This window comes from Microchirus variegatus (assembly GCF_963457635.1).
Source record: "Microchirus variegatus genome assembly, contig: SUPER_7_unloc_1, whole genome shotgun sequence".
In the NCBI taxonomy this organism is placed as follows: Eukaryota; Metazoa; Chordata; class Actinopteri; order Pleuronectiformes; family Soleidae; genus Microchirus; species Microchirus variegatus.
Window position 1 is genome coordinate 187,051 of NW_028154781.1, and position 22,456 is coordinate 209,506.

Below are 22,456 nucleotides of genomic sequence, written 5' to 3' on the forward strand. Positions count from 1 at the left end.
ACACTGCAGTTTGTTTGTCCACAGCTCCTCGGGTAAATAAATGCTGACTCATGTTCCTGAGTGTTGACCTCTGACCCCCGAACTGAGATTCCTCATTGGTGTAAAACAATCAAATAAAAATTAAAAGTATTTGTTGCTTTAAATGTAGTTGTTTTGCTTTTAAACAAGAAAAAATAAGTTTCACTTGTCATTTTAACAGACTCGATACAGTAACATATAATAAAATTGGATGTCATCAAGCCCAAACTGTGGAAACAGGAGGGGACAGAGAATAGAAATACAACTAAAAAAAGAATAAATAAGAACACAAATGATAGTGCAAAGTATTAAACAAGATGAACGAAATTATAATTACAAGATTTATTCAATTCTGTATTTACACATAAATAAAGACTAAAACCATGCGCGCTATTTTATTTGATAACACAAACATTAATACATCGATTTACAGCGATGTCAGTTTTACAAATGTTGACAATGAAACAACATGGACTTTGTTTTCTGAAAAGGAGTTTTCCATATTCGATACTTTTGGTTTCTCCGAGCTCGTTGTGAGGACCTGAACGCACCAGTCTCGGCTCTCCATTTCAGTGGGTTTCTCCGGTCATCAGCGCCTCATCAGCGGCCGCTGCTGCCTCTTCTCCGCCGCGAACAAGACATGGAAACACTCTGATTTAAGACCCGACATCGGCGACACAGACTGCGCTTAAGCTTCCACTTGGACCCGGAACACGACGCTCTGTTCCGCCGCTGAGACAAACAATAAAAAACACGGTGAGTGACTCGTCCCGCAGGTAAACCCGGAGCCCGGGGACCGGCTCCTCTCGTGGTGAGTGTCCGCGGCCCGGCTGCGGCCTCTCGGCTCTCCCGGAACTCGAGTGCCGCGGCTCGCGCTTTTGGTCCGAGGCCGCAGATGTTCTAAGCTCCGTGTTTGGAGCTCCAGGACACATTTAAAACTCAGAGAGCTCTTGACATGACTGGTTTTTGAGGTATAATGAATAAACGGAGGCTGTTGGAAGTCGACAGGTGGCGCTGGTTTATGAAATAATATTGTTTTAGCAGCTCGCCTCAGGATGAGCTAGCCTGATGCTAACGGCTAGCTCGCTCTCGCTGTGCGGCTTCGTAGCCTCTGGTTTCAAAGGTTAAAGGAAAATAAACCGCTTTGTACGAAAATGTCGTGTTTTCTCCGGGATATTTGACCCGGGTTAACGCTTTATTTCACCGGACTGACGAGCTGCTCTTGTATCGTAAGGTTTAACCGATACCGGCATCGCTCATTTAACGCCGATATTTGCCGATATGCTTTGTTTTTTTCCTCTTCCTCTTGAATTCAAGCAGGTGATGAAGATCGTTGCCTCACCACTAGAGGGCAGAGCCCGCTGTTTATAAATGAGTGGTCTAAAGGTGAGAGTGTAGATCGCAGCCTCTCATTGTCCCCATGGTGGCGCTGTGGTGGCCTTCATCTGTCAGTGGGGACGAGACGATACTAGGGCCCTATGATTTCCGTGTTAACGGAATCGCGGACGGAATCGCGGAATTGGCCAATAAAAACGGAATCTAATGTTAAACGCAGAATTTCGCGGAAATTGACATAATGTGACTGAAATGCTGTCATCGTGAGGAGAAGGAACGTTTGTCTGGAGAAATTTTCCGGGGAACGCTCATTCGTGGCACCACCCGTGCATCTCGTCACAAACACTCACCCGGTCAGGGTTTCCACCAGTGCGTGTTGCTTGTTTATTTACTTAATATACACTTTTTTTTTCTACACCGCGGAACAAGTGCACTGCGCCCGCATGTAACCGGCGAGCGTCCCCTTGTCCAGGTGCCGATTGAAACTCAGTCACATACGCCATTATTACGGTTATATTGTTATTGTCAATAAAGATGTTATATTTAGGAATGCACCGATAATTCGGCGGCCGAAACACGGCGAGTAAACTGTGGAACATCACCTGTTAAATGCTGGAAAGTCTCTGCGCAAAAGTGAAACTTATGAACTCCCCGCGACTTTCACTTCACAGCAGAGAACATTCTCTCTCTTTGAACAGTTAACTAAAGACATCGGCTCATCTGATGCATCTGTTATTCCCTTAATTGCAGAGTTGTAGGGGTTATATTGCGTGTAGAGAAATGATCCAGTCGGATACGGAGAAGCGGACGGAGCAGGAGAACAGTACAGCGCAGGGGCGGTGCGCAGAAATCCGTCTGCACCAGATGAGGGGGCACTACCACTTATTTATGTTAATTATTTTACTTTTAAATGTGACCAGCATTGCATGGCTTGTTTTAAGATTCACTGGCATTTACTTAATTAGGATTTAACTTAAGTCAAAACAATTGAACAATTGAGAAGTCAGTGGATTCAAGAAGAAAGTTGCATTTCAGTGGACATTTTATTCACTGACACAAATAGGACACATTCTATGGTGGTAAAGTAAGTATAAAAGGTAAAAAAACAGAATAAAAAAAAATAAAACGGAAAAAACGGAATTCTAAAAAATTAAAACGGAAAAAACGGAATTTGGAAAAAAATAAAACGGAATTTGGAAAAAAATAAAACGGATTTCATAGGGCCCTACGATACCGATATCACAAACAATACCGATGTCAGTCCGATAAAGTCGTGTTATGTAGTTTATGAACGTGTGAACCCCAACAACAACATTTTTTGCTGAGTCATTTCTAACACACAATTCTCCATCTGTGTCTCGGATAATGTTCTCACAGCCCAAACATGACTCGGCTAAAATGCCTTTGCTGCTTTTTGTTTACACTTTCACAGTCAGACTGAAGCGTGCGATATGTCGCGTTCTTTTTGGATCGTATCGGATTAAACGGTCTCATGTACGATATCCGAGCCAGTGATTTTGAGCAGTATCTGACCGATACAGACGATACTGAGTGATACAGATGATACTGAGTGATACAGACGATACTGAACGATACAGATTGTCAGAAGACGCAGTTGTTGTTCATGTGTGGATTAATCTTCAGATCATCGTCACATCCTGACTAGCTAATGTGATCATATTCTTATTTCAGTATTTTTGACATTAAACCGCCCTAAAGGTCACACACCGGACCTTTAAGCTAATTCTCTGAATGTTTGTCAATAAACTGTGACGTCAGCACTTTTTCATTTTTCCCCGAGTCATGTTCAGCATCTTTAATGTGAATATGTTCTAGTTTCTGTGACGTGAATGTTGCACCATCCTGCTAAAAATGTCAATAACGCCTTGTTTTTTTTGCTGAGAATTGAGATCATGATTTTTTCCACGAATCCTAATGTTTATTGCGCTCATGAATAAAAGATTACAAACGAGTAAAGAGTCTGAATATGGCCTTATTATTATTATTATTATTATTATTATTATTATCATTATTATTATTATAATACACTGCTGCAGAATGATGGACACATGGCCGACGCTGTTTTTACCTTTTTCTAAAACCATTGAGACAAATATGTTGTGGAATAATCCTGAATGAATGAGTGAATGAAGCAGTGAGTTGTCGTCACCTGTTCAAACGTCACGTCTCTGTTTCCAGGTGAAGATCCGTGTCCCAGAATTCCCTGATCCTGAGCGTCGGTGTTTCCTCCCTCCCGCTGTCCGGTTGGTTGGATGAGTCCCAAACAGCAGCAGAACCGTGAGCACTGATTGGGCACTGAGCCAGGTGAGGTGATGGGGGGGGGCTGTATATGAATACAGACCATAATACCACAAAGAGTTAGAGTAAATATAAAGATAATGTAGAGATGTGTGAATGTCTGAGGTCTGTTGTATGCAATGTTTGTGCAGCAGGGGGCGCTCACAGTGTTGTCTGACTCTTGTTGTTGTTGTTGTTGTTGTTGTTGTTGTTGTGGTCAGGTGAGCCGTCATGGCGGACGTGGACCCGGACACTCTGCTGGAGTGGCTGCAGATGGGTCAGGGCGATGAGCGTGACATGCAGCTCATCGCTCTGGAGCAGCTCTGCATGCTGCTGCTCATGTCTGACAACGTGGACCGCTGCTTTGAGACGTGAGTTCTTTGCTTTTTGGGTCTCGGGGAGGTCAGAGGTCGCAGGTCACAGGTGCTGATTCCAGTCCTTGTCTTGCAGCTGTCCTCCTCGCACCTTCCTCCCTGCGCTGTGTAAGATCTTCCTGGACGAGAGCGCCCCTGATAACGTGCTGGAGGTGACGGCGAGGGCCATCACCTACTACCTGGACGTGTCGGCGGAGTGCACGCGCCGCATCGTGGGCGTGGACGGCGCCATCAAGGCGCTGTGTAACCGCCTGGTGGTGGTGGAGCTGAACAACAGGACGAGCAGGGACCTGGCGGAGCAGTGTGTGAAGGTCAGTGATGTCCTGACGCATCACATCATCCCAGAGTCTTTAAATGCTGACTCTCCTTTTTAAAGCCTTCCTGTAAAATCAGTGCGTTTAGAACCTGGTCTTTGTGTCCGTTCAGGTCCTGGAGTTGATCTGCACCCGTGAGTCTGGCGCCGTGTTCGAGGCCGGCGGCCTGAACTGCGTCCTGAGCTTCATCAGAGACAGCGGTCACCTGGTCCACAAAGACACGCTGCACTCGGCCATGGCCGTGGTTTCCCGCCTCTGCAGCAAGATGGAGCCTCAGGACTCGTCTCTGGAGACGTGTGTGGAGTCTCTGTCCAGCCTCCTCAAACATGAAGACCATCAGGTGACCACGGAGACGCTCTGACGCTGCCTCAGTCCTGTGGGCGTGGTCTTTCTGTCCTAACCTTTGACCTCTCTCCAGGTGTCAGACGGCGCCCTGCGCTGCTTCGCCTCGCTGGCCGACAGGTTCACGCGCCGCGGCGTTGACCCCGCCCCTTTAGCCAAACACGGCCTGACGGAGGAGCTGCTGTCTCGCATGGCGGCCGCCGGTGGCACCGCGTCAGGCCCCGCCTCTTCCTGTAAGCCGGGCCGGACCTCGACGGGCGCCACCCCCTCAGCCAACGACTCCAAGCTGAGCAACCAGGTGTCGACCATCGTCAGCCTGCTGTCCACGCTGTGCCGCGGCTCGCCGCTCGTCACTCACGTATGTTACCGCGTCTTCACGTTGAAGCTGAATCTAAACCCGATCAGGGTTCTGAAGTGTTTCCTCGCTCTCTGTCGGTTCAGGACCTGCTGCGCTCGGCGCTGCCCGACTCCATGGAGTCGGCTCTGGGCGGAGACGAGCGCTGTGTTCTGGACACCATGAGGCTGGTGGACCTGCTGCTGGTTCTGCTCTTCGAGGGCAGGAAGGCTCTGCCCAAGTCCACGGCCGGGTCCACCAGCCGCATTCCGGGCCTGAGGCGCCTGGACAGCTCCGGGGAGAGGTCACACCGGCAGCTCATCGACTGTATCCGCAGCAAGGACACGGACGCTCTGATCGACGCCATCGACACCGGAGGTGTGGCCCCGTGGCGCTTAGGCTCCGCCCACATGTCACAGTGGTTCAGACGTTTGATTTCTTTATATTTGTGTCGCAGCTTTCGAGGTGAACTTCATGGACGACGTCGGACAGACGCTGCTCAACTGGGCCTCGGCCTTCGGGACACAGGAAATGGTAAAGTTAACTCTGTTGCTATGGTAACGAGTGATGCTAACGCCGGTTCATCCACTGCTTCAGTCGAATGAGTCAAAGTCAAATAGAGTTCTTCGTTTAAAGAGAGTTTCCTGTTCACAGGTGGAGTTTCTATGTGAGAGAGGGGCCGACGTAAACAGAGGTCAAAGGTCGTCTTCACTACACTATGCTGCTTGTTTTGGGCGCCCACAGGTTGCCAAGGTATGAATTTTAGAATTCAGAGTCACCTGGAGAAACGCTGCGCTCTGATTGGCTGTGCATAATGTGTATGTGTGTGTGTAGACACTGCTGCGACACGGCGCTAACCCCGACCTGAGGGACGAGGACGGAAAGACTCCTCTGGACAAAGCTCGGGAGAGAGGACACAGCGAGGTGGTGGCCATCCTGCAGTCACCTGGTCAGTGAACGCACCACGACATCAAGTCAGTATGTTGTAACGTTATGTTCATGTGTTAACTGTGTGTGTGTGTGTGTGTGTTCCAGGGGACTGGATGTGTCCTGTAAACAAAGGCGACGATAAGAAAAAGAAAGACGTGAACAAAGAGGAGGAGGAGGGCAGTGAACCTCGAGGAGATCCAGAGATGGCTCCTATCTACCTGAGGAGGCTGCTGCCTGTTTTTGCACAAACCTTTCAGCAAACCATGCTGCCTTCTATTAGGTACGTCGTCCACACTGTCCACACTGTCCTTTGTCTGTCCACACTGTCCTGTATGACACTCTTGTGGAAACGTCTGCAGAGAAGAAACCGTTGTATCGTGTGGTTTCAGAGCGACTTCCAGTGATTCTGTGGTTTGTCCTCTGCAGACGTTTCCACAACAGAGAGTGTGAAAACACACAATCTTTACAAACACAGAGTTTTTGAACATGTTGTTGACTGTGTTTGTAGGAAAGCCAGTCTGGCTCTGATCAGGAAGATGGTTCACTACAGCAGTGAAGTTCTGCTGAGGGAGGTGTGTGACGGTGAGACGGGTCACAACCTGCCCACGGTGCTGGTGGAGATCACAGCCACTGTCCTCGACCACGAGGTAAACATCACTCACTGTGGAGTCACACAGGGACCATCACAGAGGAGTTAAACACTGATGTAACCTGTGTGTGTGTGTGTGTGTGTCAGGACGACGACGACGGTCACCTCCTGGCTCTGCAGATCATCAGAGACCTGGTGGACAAAGGTGGAGACGTCTTCCTGGACCAGCTCGCTCGACTGGGCGTCATCAACAAGGTGTCGACTCTGGCTGGACCGGCGTCTGACGACGAGAACGAGGACGAGGCCAAGCCTGAGAAGGTCTGTGTGAGACAACGTTAGAGAACGTGACATCATCATCATCATCATCATCATCATCGTCATATGAGAACAGGAAGTGTGTTTGTTGCTCCTGCAGGAGGAGGAGGTGCAGGAGGACGCCAGGGAGATCCAGCAGGGGAAGCCGTACCACTGGAGGGACTGGTCCATCATCAGAGGGAGGGACTGTCTCTACATCTGGTCGGACGCCGCCGCTCTGGAGCTCTCAAACGGCTCCAACGGCTGGTTCCGCTTCATCCTGGACGGGAAGCTGGCGACCATGTACTCCAGCGGGAGTCCAGAGGGCGGATCTGACAGCTCTGGTATGGAGGACACGCCCCCTCACGCTCCTGTTGACCACCTGCTCTCCTCATGGTTACAGTGACTGATGTGTTGATGCTCCGCCCACAGAGTCTCGCAGCGAGTTCCTGGAGAAGCTGCAGCGAGCGAGGAGTCAGGTGAAGCCGGTGACGGCCAGTCAGCCCATCCTGTCCACTGTGGGTCCAACCAAACTGACCGTGGGGAACTGGTCTCTGGCCTGTCTGAAGGAAGGAGAGATCGCCATCCACAACTCTGACGGTCAGCAGGCCACCATCCTGAAGGAAGACCTGCCCGGGTTTGTCTTTGAGTCCAACAGAGGAACCAAACACTCCTTCACTGCTGAGACTTCACTGGGTGAGTTTAACACTCTTTATCTGAGGAACTGTGTCAGCTAGGTCATGTTAAAATACACTGTTAAATATACTATAAATACACTGTAAAATATACTGTTAAACCAAATACTCCTTCACCGCTGAGACATCACTGGGTGAGTTTAATGCTCTTTATCTGCATCTGTATCTGAGCAACTGTTAGCTACGTTCAAAACTCTTTATCTGAGGAACTGTTTTAGCTGTGGTAGCAGGAAGTCATGGAAATATATACTGTAAATATACACTCTATAATGCACTGGAAATACACTGTTAAAATACACTGTAAATATGTTCTGAAATCCACTGTAAATACACTATTAAAAAACACTCTTAATACACTGTAAAATACGCTTTAAATATACTGTAAATGCACTCTAAAACACCCTATAAATGTACTGTAAATACACTCTAAAATATACTATAAAAACACTGTAAAATACCCTGTAAATACATTCTAAAATATGCTGTAAAAAAGACTGATAATACACTGTAAAGATACACTAAAATACACTGTAAATACACTCTCAAATGCACTGTAAATACACTGCAAGTACACTCTAAAATACACTGTAAATACACACTAAAATTTACTGTAAATACAATCTAAAATAAATTGTAAATATACACTAAAATGTACTGTAAATACACTGTAAATGTACACTAAAATACACTGTAAACTACTCTCGATGTTCTTATACCTTTAGTTTCAGATAATCCCTGCTTTATTTCTTTACATGAATGATTTTACATGAATGATTGTTATAAATAATCACATGACTAAATCAGATTACTTCAGCTGGTGTAATCAGATTACTCTGTGTGTGTGTGCACAGGCTCAGAGTTTGTGACAGGTTGGACGGGGAAGCGCGGCAGGAAGCTGAAGTCAAAGCTGGAGAAGACGAAGCAGAAGGTGAAGAGCATGGCCAGAGAGCTGTACGACGACCACTTCAAAGCTGTGGAGAGCATGCCCAGAGGAGTGGTGGTCACTCTGAGGAACATCTCCACACAGCTGGAGTCTGCATGGGAGCTGCACACCAACAGACAGGCACTGACACACACACACACACACAGTTTAACACGTGTTTCTGCTAGACAAAGGTTGTGACGCGTGTGTGTGTGTGTGTGTGTGTGTGTTCAGTGTATTGAAGGTGAGAACACGTGGAGAGACCTGATGAAAACAGCTCTTGAAAACCTCATCGTGGTGCTGAAGGATGAAAACACCATTTCTCCGTATGAGATGTGCAGCAGTGGTTTGGTCCAGGCTCTGTTCACCGTCCTCAACAATGTGAGTGCATCCAGATGAAGATTAACATGATGATGATGATGATGATGATGATGGTGTGTGTTTGTCCTGCAGAGCGTGGAACTGGACCTCAAACATGATTGTAAGCCTTTAATGGAGAGGATCAACGTTTTCAAGGCGGCGTTCAGCGAGAACGAAGACGACGAGAGGTAACGACGCTGATCTGATCCTTAATCAATGACTTTGAAGTCTTTATATAATTATGTCTTAATGTATTCATTTAAAAAAAACTTTGTACTTGAAGATCCAACATTTAATAATCAATATTTACCTGCGGTGACCTTTACTAAAATGTTTCTACGTGGCTAATGTGGCCTGGAGTTGTATTTTTAGCTTTCACACACACATCAGTCCAAAGTTGAGCATTAGAAACAAACTCATTCCTTGATTATCAAAATAATTGATGTTTAATTTAGTCATTGACTGTGTGTGTGTGTGTGTGTGTGTGTGTGTGTGTGTGTGTGTGTGTGTGTGTAGTCGACCAGCTGTTGCCTTAATCCGTAAACTCATCGCCGTCCTGGAGTCGATCGAGCGTCTCCCTCTGCACCTGTACGACACTCCAGGCTCCTCCTACAACCTGCAGGTGAGTCCCCTGATCCCCGGCTTTATCTTTGACCTGTGAAGACCAGCAGGTGGCTCCAGCGTTGACCCCCGTGTGTGTTGTGTGTTTGTTAATGTTGTGCAGATCTTGACGAGGAGGTTGCGTTTCCGTCTGGAGCGAGCGCCAGGAGAGACGGCGCTCATCGACCGCACGGGTCGCATGTTGAAGATGGAGCCGCTCGCCACCGTGGAGTCACTGGAGCAGTACCTGCTGAAGATGGTGAGGACACACACACACACAAACACATACACGCACACACAGTTCAGCACTAACGTGAACTTCCTCCTCTGGCCTGTAGGTGGCGAAGCAGTGGTACGACTTTGAGCGCTCGTCCTTCGTGTTTGTGAGGAAGCTGAGAGAAGGTCAGACGTTCACCTTCAGACACCAGCACGACTTTGACGAGAACGGCATCGTCTACTGGGTCGGAACCAACGCCAAGTAAGAACCGTTGACTCTGTGACTCACGGATTCTGTTTGTGCAGAATTAAAGTCTCACTTCTCTTTCTGTCAGGACGGCGTACGAGTGGGTCAATCCTGCCGCCTACGGCCTGGTGGTGGTGACATCATCTGAGGGGCGGAACCTTCCCTACGGCCGCTTGGAGGACATCCTAAGTCGGGATAGCTCCGCCCTCAACTGTCACACCAACGATGACAAGAACGCCTGGTTCGCCGTCGACCTCGGCCTCTGGGTCATTCCCTCAGCGTACACACTGAGACACGCCAGGTAACGAAACAAACACACACTGAGACACGCCAGGTAACGAAACAAACACACACTGAGACACGCCAGGTAACGAAACAAACGTACACTGAGACAAACCCACACTGAGACACGCCAGGTAACGAAAACAAACACACACTGAGACAAGCCAGGTTACGAAATAAACGCACACTGAGACAAACACACACTGAGACACGCCAGGTAACGAATCAAACGCACACTGAGACAAGCCAGGTTACGAAACAAACGCACACTGAGACACGCCAGGTAACGAAACAAACGCACACTGAGACACGCAAGGTAGCGAATCAAACGCACACTGAGACAAACACACACTGAGACACGCCAGGTAACGAATCAAACGCACACTGAGACACGCCAGGTACCGAAACAAACACACACTGAGACACGCCAGGTACCGAATCAAACGCACACTGAGACACGCAAGGTAACGAATCAAACGCACACTGAGACACGCCAGGTAACGAATCAAACACACACTGAGACAAACGCACACTGAGGCACGCCAGGTAACGAAACAAACACACACTGAGACAGACGCACACTGAGACAGACGCACACTGAGACAGACGCACACTGAGACACGCCAGGTAACGAAACAAACGCACACTGAGACAAACGCACACTGAGACAGACACACACTGAGACACGCCAGGTGATAAAACAAACACACACTGAGACTTGTATGTGTGCTGTGACCCTGTGATTGGCTGTGATTGGCTGACGGGCTGTGGCTCCTCCCCCTCAGGGGTTACGGACGCTCGGCGCTCAGGAACTGGGTGTTCCAGGTGTCGAAGGACGGTCAGAACTGGACGACTCTGTACACTCACGTGGACGACTGCAGCCTCAATGAACCTGGGTAAGAAAACCAGCTGTGAATTAAAGGGGGGGTGAGGTGAGGTGAGGTGAGGTGGGCGTGGTCTGCTGTGTTCAGGTGTGACCTTGTGGGCGTGTCTTCGCAGGTCGACGGCCACGTGGCCTCTGGACCCGTCCAAAGAGGAGAAGCAGGGGTGGAGACACATCCGTGTGAAGCAGATGGGGAAGAACGCCAGCGGTCAGACTCACTACCTGTCTCTGTCTGGACTGGAGCTGTACGGCACCGTCACCGCCGTCTGTGAGGACCAGCTGGGTGAGGAGGGGGCGGGGCCATCGCCACGGTGACGACATGGCCGTGTCTGACTACGACGACGCTAACCCCCCACTCTCTCTCTCTCTCTCTCTCTCTGTCTCGCTCAGGTAAAGCGGTGAAGGAGGCGGAGGCTAACCTGCGTCGTCAGCGCCGCCTCTTCCGCTCTCAGGTGATGAAGTACATCGTTCCCGGAGCGCGAGTCGTGCGTGGCATCGACTGGAAGTGGCGAGATCAGGACGGAAACCCGACGGGCGAGGGCACGGTCACTGGAGAGGCTCACAACGGTAAAGTCACTCGCACTTCCTGTCCAACGCCGTCTGTCCTCTGTAAACTTCCTGTTTCTGAACGCACGGAAAACACACACTGTGTGTGTCAGTGTTAGTGGTTACCACGACGACCAGAAGCTCCTCCCACGACGACACAGACGGATCCAGCAGGTCATGAGGAGATGAACAAAGATCACACCTGACTCACTTCCCCTCATTCATCTCCCCCTTCTCTGCTGCACCTCTTCATCCCTCCTCATGCTCCTCCCCCTCCTCCTCTTGCTCCTCCCCCTCCTCTTGCTCCTCCCCCTGACGTCTCTCCGCTCTGTCGATGATGATCATGTTTATTAATGTCAGTCCAGGATGATCTTGTTGTTGTTTCATCTTCATCTTCATGTTCCACCTGAAATCACATGATCACAGAGAGATTTCCTTTGCTCCGTCAGGTTATTTTAGGAGACGATTATCAAACACATCACATTAAAGCAACAACATGGCTTTATTTGGACAATGATCATGAAGTTTGTAAACCACTCACTCCCCCACACCAAAGTCCATAGAGAAAACCGGTGATTTAAGCTCACAGGGACACAGGAGCTGCTGGTCCTCTGCTGCCTCGTGTGGTCACTTTGTGTCATTGAGGTTAATCTAAATGAAGATTTTTAAAAGCTGAATTCACTAAAATCAGTCATTAAGTTAGTGATGGAGGCAGCAGTGGATCAACAACTCCTGTGAACTCCTGTGTGCTGTGATGTTAAAATCACTGGTTTACTCTATGGACTTTGGTGTGGGAGAGTGAGTGGTTTACAAACTTCAGTTTACACAAGGAAAAGTCTGTGTAACAGTGAAATAAAGACGCGAACATGTTTTGAAGATATCTTAGACTTAAACCGACGTAGATTTCATTTGATATATTTCCGCTAAAAGGCTGAAAACTAAAGTTTAAAAACCACTCACTCTCCCACACCAAAGTCACTCACTCTCCCACACCAAAGTCCATAGAGTAAACCAGTGATTTTAACATCACAGCACACAGGAGTTCACAGGAGTTGTTGATCCACTGCTGCCTCCATCACTAACTTACAATGACGGATTTTAATTAATTGGGCTTTTAAAATATTTAATTAAGACTTAACTCAGTGACACAAAGTGACCACACGAGGCAGCAGAGGACCAGCAGCTCCTGTGTCCCTGTGAGCTAAACTCCCTGGTTTTCTCTGTGGACTTTGGTGTGGCAGAGTGAGTGTTTTCCTGTTGCTGGAGCGTCTCATCCACACATCTTGTTGCTGTGATCTGGTCCAGTGTGGAGCTGCTTCTCTGTGCCGTCCTCTCTGTCTCTGTCTCTCTCTGCCGGGTCTCTGACATCCGTCCGTCCATCTCCCTCCTATCTCTCTGTCCATCCAGGCTGGATTGATGTAACCTGGGATGCTGGCGGCTCTAACTCTTACCGTATGGGCGCTGAAGGGAAGTTTGACCTCAAGCTTGCTCCAGGGTTCGACCCTGAGTCGGCTGCCACAGCGCCGTCACCCAAACCTGTCTCATCCACTGTTTCAGGCCCCGCCTCCTCCATGGTGGGACCCTCCGTGACGCCGGCGGCCAGCGGCGGCGCCACCACCACCACCACGTCGTCGTCGTCCTCGTCGCTGTCGTCGCAGCAGCAGCTGTGGAGCAGCCTGGTGAAAAATAACTGTCCCGACAAGGGCGGGGCCACGTCGCTGGGCGGGGCCAGCTCGTCCAGCAGGAAGGGCAGCAGCAGCTCGGTCTGCAGCGTCGCCTCCTCCTCCGACATCAGCCTCAGCTCGTCCGTGGGGCTGTCGGGCGCCGGCGGTCTGCGGCTGGAGAGGAGGGCCGAGGGTCTGCTGCTGGACCAGGGCGGAGTCATGGGGGGCGGGGCCGGCGACGGACATCAGCTGGAGCCGATCGTGGTGCTGTCGTCCGCGGTGGACGGTTTGTCCGGCTCGGCGTCCAGCTCCGGCACGCTCAACGCCGACATATCTGCCGCCGGAGACGACGCCAGGAACAAGGACTCGTCCGCGGCGTCCTCTGACCCGGCCGCCGCCATCTCCATGGGTCTGGTCAGCGTCAGCTCGCCGGACGTCAGCTCGGTGTCGGAGTCTTCCAGCAAAGACACGCCCTCCCAGAGGCCTCTGTGCTCGGCCGCCAACACCAGGCTGTCGGTCAGCTCGCTGCTGGCCGCCGGCGCCCCCATGAGCTCCAGCGCCAGCGTTCCCAACCTGTCGTCACGTGAGGCCAGTCTGATGGAGTCGTTCGTCCGCCGCGCGCCAAACATGTCGCGCACCAACGCCACCAACAACATGAACCTGAGCCGCAGCAGCAGCGACAACAACACCAACACGCTGGGGAGGAACGTCATGAGCACCGCCAGTGAGTACTACTGCTGTACTCATACTACTGTACTCATATTACTAAACTCATACTACTGTACTCCCACTCCTCATACTGTACTCATACTACTGTACTTCCACTATTCATCCTACTACACTGATACTACTGTACTCCCACTACTCAAACTGTACTCGTACTACTGCACAGATACTACTGTACTCATACTACTGTACTCATACTACCCTTCTCCCACTACTCGTACTACTACACTGATACTACTGTACTCATACTGTACTCGTACTACTGCACAGATACTACTGTACTACTCTGACACCGGTTTAGTTTATTTCAAACATATGAAGGAAAACGACAACAACAAAAGAAATTATGCAAAGAAAAGAAAAAACGAATAATAACATAAGAATAACTTTTTTTGCCAAAACATAAAACATACAGAAAAAAGCAACAAAATACAGTTTAAATGTCCAAAAAGGAGTAATGAGGAGAATAACCTTATATAATACTACTAGTATTGTCAAATGTTTAACTGCGCACAATGCAGTTCCGTTACAACTGACTGGGAAAAGACGCGCGTGACGTCATGTTTACGTGACTCACGATAGTTAAAATGAGTCTCTAAAGTTAACGCTAAACTTTTAAGAACAGACGCACACATACGCAGTACACAGTTACGCTAATGTCATTTGTTAGCGCTGCTCTTTTCCTTTAAAAAACAGACCGCTCCAGTTCCACTGTAGGCTAACGCTAACGGCGCTAAAAGGAGCTAACGGTAAACGGTGTCTGGACTCGTGGCGCCGCACGCGTCTATTTCCGGTCAGTCGTCATGGAAACGTTTCACGCGTTAACCTTTTGCACAACACTAAATACTAACTCCTTCTCCATTCTCAAACTTTATCACATATTATTTTGGTTATTTGACCACACACATTTTTTATTATTATTATTTCTATATAACAGTCTCTCTGTGTGTGTGTGTGTGTTCAGCCTCCCCTCTCATGGGCGCTCAGAGCTTCCCTAACCTCACCACCACAGGCACCACCTCCACTGTTACCATGTCCACCTCCATAGTAACCAGCAGCAATAACGTAGCCACGGCCACCACCGGCCTGTCAGTGGGACAGTTGCTAAGCAACACGCTGACCACCAGCCTGACGTCCACGTCCAGTGAGAGTGACACTGGCCAGGAGGCGGAGTTTTCTCTCTATGGTTAGTAAACACACACACACACACAATCAAACATGTAGTTTAGTGTTCAAGCTACTGTAAATAATAACTAAACCACTCACTCTCCCACACCAAAGTCCATAGAGAAAATCAGTGATTTTAGCTCACAAGGACACAGGAGCTGCTGGTCCTCTGCTGCCTCGTGTGGTCACTTTGTGTCACTGAGTTTAATGCAGTGGATCAACAACTCCTGTGAACTCCTGTGTGCTGTGATGTTAAAATCACTGATTTACTCTATGGACTTTGGTGTGGGCGAGTGAGTGACTTTGGTGTGGGAGAGTGAGTGACTTTGGTGTGGGAGAGTGAGTGACTTTGGTTTGGGAGAGTGAAAAGTCTGATATTAGGCACAGAACAAATGTCAAGATCGTCATAAATCTTAATCTATAACAGTTGCTCAGAGCTTGTGTGACATTATGGGATGTAGATATTAAAGAGACAAACGTCACCTCCTCCGCTCAGACTTCCTGGACAGCTGTCGTGCTAACACGCTATTGGCCGAGCTGGACGACGAGGAGGACCTCCCTGAGCCGGACGACGACGACGACGAGAACGAAGACGACAATCAGGAGGACCAGGAGTACGAGGAGGTCCTGGTACAGAAACCTCCACCATTGACTTTGTTTATGTGTCTGTGAAACAATGAAACAGGAAGTGATGATGATGATGATGATGATGATGACGATGATGACGACGGTGTCTCTGGTTCCTCAGGAGGAGGAAGAGTACGAGACCAAAGGAGGACGCAGGAGGACGTGGGACGACGACTTTGTCCTCAAGAGACAGTTCTCTGCTCTGGTTCCTGCTTTTGACCCAAGACCAGGAAGAACCAACGTCCAGCAGACCACTGACCTGGAGATCCCGCCTCCAGGTGACGCTCACACACACACACACACACACACACACACACACACACACACACACACACACACACACACGTCATGTGACTCTGACCTCTGACCTCCTGCTGCAGGAACACCACGCTCTGAGGTTCAGGAGGAAGTGGAATGTACGCCGTCTCCTCACCTCGCTCTGACTCTGAAGGTAAGACCACAATCACTGTGTCCTCAAGGTGTCCTCCTCACTGTGTGTCTGTCCTCTGTCCTCCTCACTGTCCACTGTCCGCTTCACTGTCCTCTGTCCGCTTCTCTGTCCTCCTCTCTGTCCTCTGTCCTCCTTACTGTCCTCTGTCCTCCTCTCTGTCCTCTGTCCTCCTCTCTGTCCTCTGTCCTCCTCACTGTCCTCTGTCCTCCTCTCTGTCCTCTGTCCTCTTCACTGTCCTCTGTCCTCTTCACTATCCTCTGTCCTCCTCTCTGTCCTCTGTCCTCCTCACTGTCCTCTGTTCTCTTCACTATCCTCTGTCCTCCTCACTGTCCTCTGTCCTCTTCTCTGCCCTCCTCACTGTCTTCTGTCCTCCTCACTGTCCTCTGTCCTCTTCACTGTCCTCTGTCCTCCTCACTGTCCTCTTCCCTGTCCTCAGGTGGCAGGTCTGGGGACGACCCGGGAGGTGGAGCTTCCTCTGTCCAACTACAAGTCCACCATCTTCTACTACGTCCAGCGTCTCCTGCAGTTGTCCTGTAACGGAGCCGTGAAGACGGACAAACTGAGACGTATCTGGGAGCCCACGTACACGTAAGAGACCACGCTGAGACCAGGTTTACTGCTGAGACCAGGTTTACTGCTGCTGAGACCAGGTCTGAGGATCTCACTGTGTGTGTGTGTGTGTGTGTGTGTGTCCTCAGGATCATGTACCGTGAGCTGAAGGAGTCAGAGAAGGAGAAGGAGAGCAGTAAGACGGTGAGTCACAGTCACAGCAGTGACATCACTGACCTCCTCACGTCACTGACCTTTGACCTCATGACCTTTGACCTCTGACCTCCAGGACTTCTGTGAGCACAGTGTGGGCCTGTGTCGCTCCGGCGGCCTCAGCCCGACGTCGGTGTCGGCCAATCAGAGCAGTGAGATCCTGGGCTGGGCCAGGGAGGCGGCTCAGGCCAAGGCCGGCTGCAGCCAGAACACGTGTGGCGTGGAGGACGTTCTGCAGCTGCTGAGGATCCTCTACATCATCGGAGGAGACTCCGCCCCCAACGCACGCACGCTGCAGGAGGGTACGAACACACACACAGAGGTGTTGTGATGTCATGATGGAGTGTGTGATGTTGTTGTGATGTTGTGATGTCATGGTGGAGTGTGATGTTGTGATGTCATGATGATGTTGTGTTTTCAGACGTAGACGAGCTGCAGTTCAACGCTTCTCCTGAAGAGTTCACCAGTAAGAAGGTCACCACCAAGATCCTGCAGCAGATCGAGGTCAGTCACATGACCTCACACATGACCTCATCCATCCTCTGTCACTGTGACACCATCATCATCATCATCATCTTTTGTCACTTCCTGTTTCCCAGGAGCCTCTAGCTCTGGCGAGCAGCGCTCTCCCTGACTGGTGCGAGCAGCTCACGTCCAAGTGTCCTTTCCTGATTCCCTTTGAGACCAGGCAGCTTTACTTCACCTGCACCGCCTTTGGAGCGTCCAGGTGAGTCTGACCCCGCCCACCTCTGACTCCACCCACATGTGACCCCGCCCAAGTCTGACCTCGTGTGTGTGTGTGTGCAGGGCGATCGTGTGGTTACAGAACCGTCGTGAGGCGACCATGGAGCGCTCTCGTCCGTCCACCACAGTGAGGCGTGACGACCCCGGAGAGTTCAGAGTGGGCCGGCTCAAACACGAGAGGGTCAAAGTCCCCAGAGGGGAGGCCATGATGGAGTGGGCGGAGTCTGTCATGCAGATCCACGCTGACAGGAAGTCTGTGCTGGAGGTGAGAGAGCGTGTGTGTGCGTAATAATAATGTGTCTGTGTGTGCGTAATAATAATGTCCGTGTGCGTAATAATGTGTGTGTGGAATAATGTGCGTTTCTAATAATAATATGTTTGTGTGTGTGTGTAATAATGTGCGTGTGTAATGATGTGTGTGTGTGCATATGTGTAATAATTATGTGTGTATGTGTGTAATAATGTGCGCTTGTAGTAATAATAATAATGTGTGTGTAATAATAATGTGTGTGTGCGTAATAATAAGTGTGTGTGTGTGTGGGGGTGTGTGTGTAAATGATAACTGTGTAAATAATAATTGTGTGTAATAATAATAGTGTGTGTAATAATAATGTGTGTGTGTGTGTGATAATAATTTGTGTGTGTGTAATAATAATGTGTGTGTAATAATGTGTGTGTGTGTGTAATAATAATGTGTGTGTAATAATGTGTGTGTGTAAATGATAACTGTGTGTAAATGATAACTGTTTGTGTGTAAATAATAATTGTGTGTAATAATAATAGTGTGTGTAATAATAATAATAATGTGTGTGTGTGTGTGTGTGTGTGTGTGTAATAATAATTTGTGTGTGTAATAATAATGTGTGTGTGTGTAATAATAATGTGTGTGTGTTTGTAATAATAGTGTGTGTGTGTGTGTGTGTGTGATAATAATGTGTGTGTGTTTGTGATAATAATGTGTGTGTGTGTGTGTAATAATAATGTGTGTGTGTTTGTAATAATAGTGTGTGTAATAATAATGTGTGTGTGTTTGTAATAATAATGTGTGTGTGTGTCAGGTGGAGTTCCAGGGTGAAGAGGGCACAGGTCTTGGTCCGACTCTAGAGTTCTACGCTCTTGTAGCAGCAGAGTTTCAGAGAACGTCTCTGGGGATCTGGTTATGTGACGATGACTTTCCTGATGATGAGTCTCGACAGGTGAGTGTCACAGACGCACACACACACTCTCTCTCTCTCTCTCTCACACACACTCACACACTCACACACACACACACACACACACACACACACACACACACACACACACACACACACACACACACACACACACACACACACACACACACACACACACACACACAGTCCTGACGGTCTTCCTGTGTGTCAGGTGGACCTGGGCGGCGGCCTGAAGCCTCCTGGCTTCTACGTGCAGCGCTCCTGTGGTCTTTTCCCGGCGCCGTTCCCTCAGGACAGCGAGGAGCTGGAGAGAATCACCAAACTCTTCCACTTCCTGGGAATCTTCCTGGCCAAGTGTATCCAGGACAACCGTCTGGTGGACCTGCCCGTGTCCCAGCCCTTCTTCAAGCTGCTCTGTATGGGAGACATCAAGTCCAACATGAGCAAGCTGCTCTACCAGAGCCGCGGCTCGCCTCAGGGTCACGACCCCGACAGGCTCCACCCACATCCTTTCCTGCTGCTGTCTGAGGTTCAGTCTGAGGCGTCCACAGAGGAGAGTCAGGAGACCTTCTCTGTGGGCAGCTTCGATGAAGACTCTAAGTCTGAGTTCATCATGGACCCTCCCAAACCTAAACCTCCAGCCTGGTACCACGGCATCCTGACCTGGGACGACTTCCAGCTGGTCAACCCTCACAGGTCACATGACGCCTCATCACTTCCTGTCTGTGTCTGCTGTTGTTGTTGTTGTTGTTGTTTACCTGTTGTTGTTGTTGTTGTTGTTGTGCAGGGCGAGCTTCCTGAAGGAGATGAAGGACCTGGCTGTGAAGAGACGTCAGATTGTGTCCAGTAAGATTCTCTCTGAGGACGAGAAGAACACGAGGCTTCAGGATCTGATGCTGAGGAACCCACTGGGATCTGGACCACCACTGAGTGTGGAGGACCTGGGGTACACACACACACACACACACACACACACACACACACACACACACACACACACACACACACACACACACACACATCTTGCACCATCTTGGATTTCTGAGGAAATCCACACGCTGATACAGACTATTTACTGTGTGTGTGTGTGTGTGTGTGTGTGTGTGTGTGTGTGTGTGTGTGTGCAGGTTAAATTTCCAGTTCTGTCCGTCTTCAAAGGTTCACGGTTTCTCTGCAGTCGATCTCAAAACAAACGGCGACGATGAGGTAAAAACTAACATCATAGAGTGAAAGAGAGAGAGGGTTCTGAGGGTTCTGAGGGTTCTGAGGGTTCCTAACCTGTGTGTGTCTCCGTCTCTGTGTGTGTAGATGGTGACCATGGAGAACTCAGAGGAGTACGTGGAGCTGATGTTTGACTTCTGTATGCACACGGGTATACAGAAACAGATGGAGGCCTTCAGAGGTACACACACACACACACACACTCATTCATCATGTGTTGATGACTCAGAAATCCACTGAAAAACATTAGATCACACAATCTTAATGCTCCTCCTCGTCTTCTCTCCTGTCTCCTCATCTCCTCTCCTCATCTCCTATCCTCCTCGTCTCCTCTCCTGTCTCGTCTCCTTTCCTGTCTCCTCTCCTTGTCTCCTCTCCTCCTCTCGTCTCCTCTCCTGTCTCCTCGTCTCCTCTCCTCATCTCCTTGTCTCCTCTCCTGTCTCGTCTCCTCTCCTTGTCTCCTCTCCTGTCTCCTCTCCTCCTCTCGTCTCCTCTCCTCCTCTCGTCTCCTCTCCTGTCTCCTCGTCTCCTCTCCTCATCTCCTTGTCTCCTGTCTCCTCTCTCCTCGGCTCCTCTCTCCTCGTCTCCTCCTCTCCTTGTCTCCTCTCCTGTCTCCTCTCCTGTCTCCTCTCCTGTCTGCTCTCCTCCTCGTCTCCTGTCTCCTCGTCTCCTCTCCTCTCGTCTTCTCTCCTCCTCTCCTTGTCTCCTCTCCTGTCTCCTCGTCTCCTCTCCTTGTCTCCTCTCCTCAGAGGGCTTTAACCGTGTCTTTCCGATGGATAAGTTGAGTTCCTTCAGTCACAAAGAAGTCCAGATGATTCTCTGTGGGAACCAATCACCTTCATGGACGTCTGATGACATCATCAACTACACTGAACCAAAGCTGGGCTACACCAGAGACAGGTACACACACACACACACACACACACACACACACACACACACACACACACACACACACACACACACACACACACACACACACACACACACACACACACACACACACACACACCTGTACACAGATAACTCATGACTCCGCCCCCTGCCCCTCCCCCTCAGCCCTGGCTTCCTGCGCTTCGTCAGAGTCTTGTGTGGAATGTCGTCTGATGAGAGGAAAGCGTTCCTTCAGTTCACCACTGGCTGCTCCACGCTGCCCCCTGGTGGCCTCGCCAACCTGCACCCCCGCCTCACCATCGTCAGGAAGGTAAGAGTGGGCGGGTCTATGTGTTCAGAGAGTGACTGACAGTGTGACTCCGCCCCCTCAGGCGGGTCTTTATGTTCAGTGAGTGACTGACAGTGTGACTCCGCCCCCATAGGCGGGTCTATGTGTTCAGTGAGTGACTGACAGTGTGACTCCGCCCCCTCAGGCGGGTCTATGTGTTCAGTGAGTGACTGACAGTGTGACTCCGCCCCCTCAGGCGGGTCTATATGTTCAGTGAGTGACTGACAGTGTGACTCCGCCCCCTCAGGCGGGTCTATGTGTTCAGTGAGTGACTGACAGTGTGACTCCGCCCCCTCAGGCTGGTCTATATGTTCAGTGAGTGACTGAGTGTAGTGAATATGAATAAGTATGTGACTCCGCCCCCTCGGGCAGGTCTTTGTGTTCAGTGAGTGACTGACAGTGTGACTCCGCCCCCTCAGGTGGGTCTGTTTGTTCAGTGAGTGACACTATGTAGAGAATATGAGTGACGTTGTGACTCCGCCCCCTCAGGTGGACGCCACAGACTCCAGTTACCCGTCAGTGAACACCTGTGTTCATTACCTGAAGCTTCCAGAATATTCTTCAGAGGACATCATGAGGGAGAGGCTGCTTGCTGCCACCATGGAGAAAGGCTTCCACCTCAACTGACCTCTGACCCCTGACCTCATCCTCAGGAGGAGGAGTCACCGAGAATCAAAGAAAAGAAACATGTTGTACTGTCTCCTCCCTCCTTCACTTGTCTCCTCCCTCCTCCCCCTGTGTGTGTGTGTGTGTGTGTGTGATCTTCCTCCTCCTCGTCGTCTTTTTGTTTTTACTTTTTTGTTGAAAACTGCTTCTTTTTTTTTCTGTGTGTGTGTGTGAGAGAGACAGTTTAAGGCCTGTTTGTTGACGCCTGCAGGGGTCAAAGGTCAGAGTGAAGCTGTGGAGACAAACACTGGTCGTGTGTGTGTGTGTGTGTGTGTGTGTGTGTGTGTGTGACACACATGAAGAAGAAGACGATGACGTCGCTCGCTCTCCTGTATTTTCTTTGTATATTATAAACTTTATTTAACAGTTTGAGGAAAACAGATATTTTCAAATGTGTACGCTGAAAAAAAAAACTCATTAAAATGTTTGCAAAGTATGACGTAACCACGACG

General features: G+C 49.6%; 1 protein-coding gene across 1 annotated transcript; it reads left to right on the top strand.

Annotated features, from left to right (window-relative positions):
• Positions 1 to 614: 614 nt before the first annotated feature.
• hectd1 (HECT domain containing 1) lies at positions 615 to 22,439 on the top strand. Its single transcript, XM_083910886.1, is given in 44 exon segments — positions 615 to 774; positions 3,553 to 3,678; positions 3,873 to 4,022; positions 4,102 to 4,336; positions 4,452 to 4,679; positions 4,758 to 5,039; positions 5,123 to 5,393; positions 5,473 to 5,549; positions 5,670 to 5,768; positions 5,850 to 5,964; positions 6,051 to 6,225; positions 6,454 to 6,592; positions 6,682 to 6,852; positions 6,950 to 7,172; positions 7,261 to 7,524; positions 8,375 to 8,586; positions 8,680 to 8,826; positions 8,899 to 8,993; positions 9,322 to 9,427; positions 9,530 to 9,664; positions 9,744 to 9,883; positions 9,957 to 10,169; positions 10,936 to 11,046; positions 11,150 to 11,316; positions 11,424 to 11,600; positions 12,987 to 13,967; positions 14,934 to 15,155; positions 15,633 to 15,792; positions 15,794 to 16,041; positions 16,144 to 16,214; positions 16,651 to 16,802; positions 16,913 to 16,967; positions 17,053 to 17,278; positions 17,398 to 17,480; positions 17,576 to 17,703; positions 17,784 to 17,985; positions 18,779 to 18,916; positions 19,107 to 19,591; positions 19,683 to 19,841; positions 20,023 to 20,101; positions 20,204 to 20,297; positions 20,866 to 21,016; positions 21,176 to 21,320; positions 21,828 to 22,439. Coding segments are annotated over 42 exon segments (7,839 nt in total). The 5' UTR covers positions 615 to 774; positions 3,553 to 3,678; positions 3,873 to 3,882; the 3' UTR covers positions 21,966 to 22,439.
• The last annotated feature ends 17 nt before the right edge of the window (positions 22,440 to 22,456 follow it).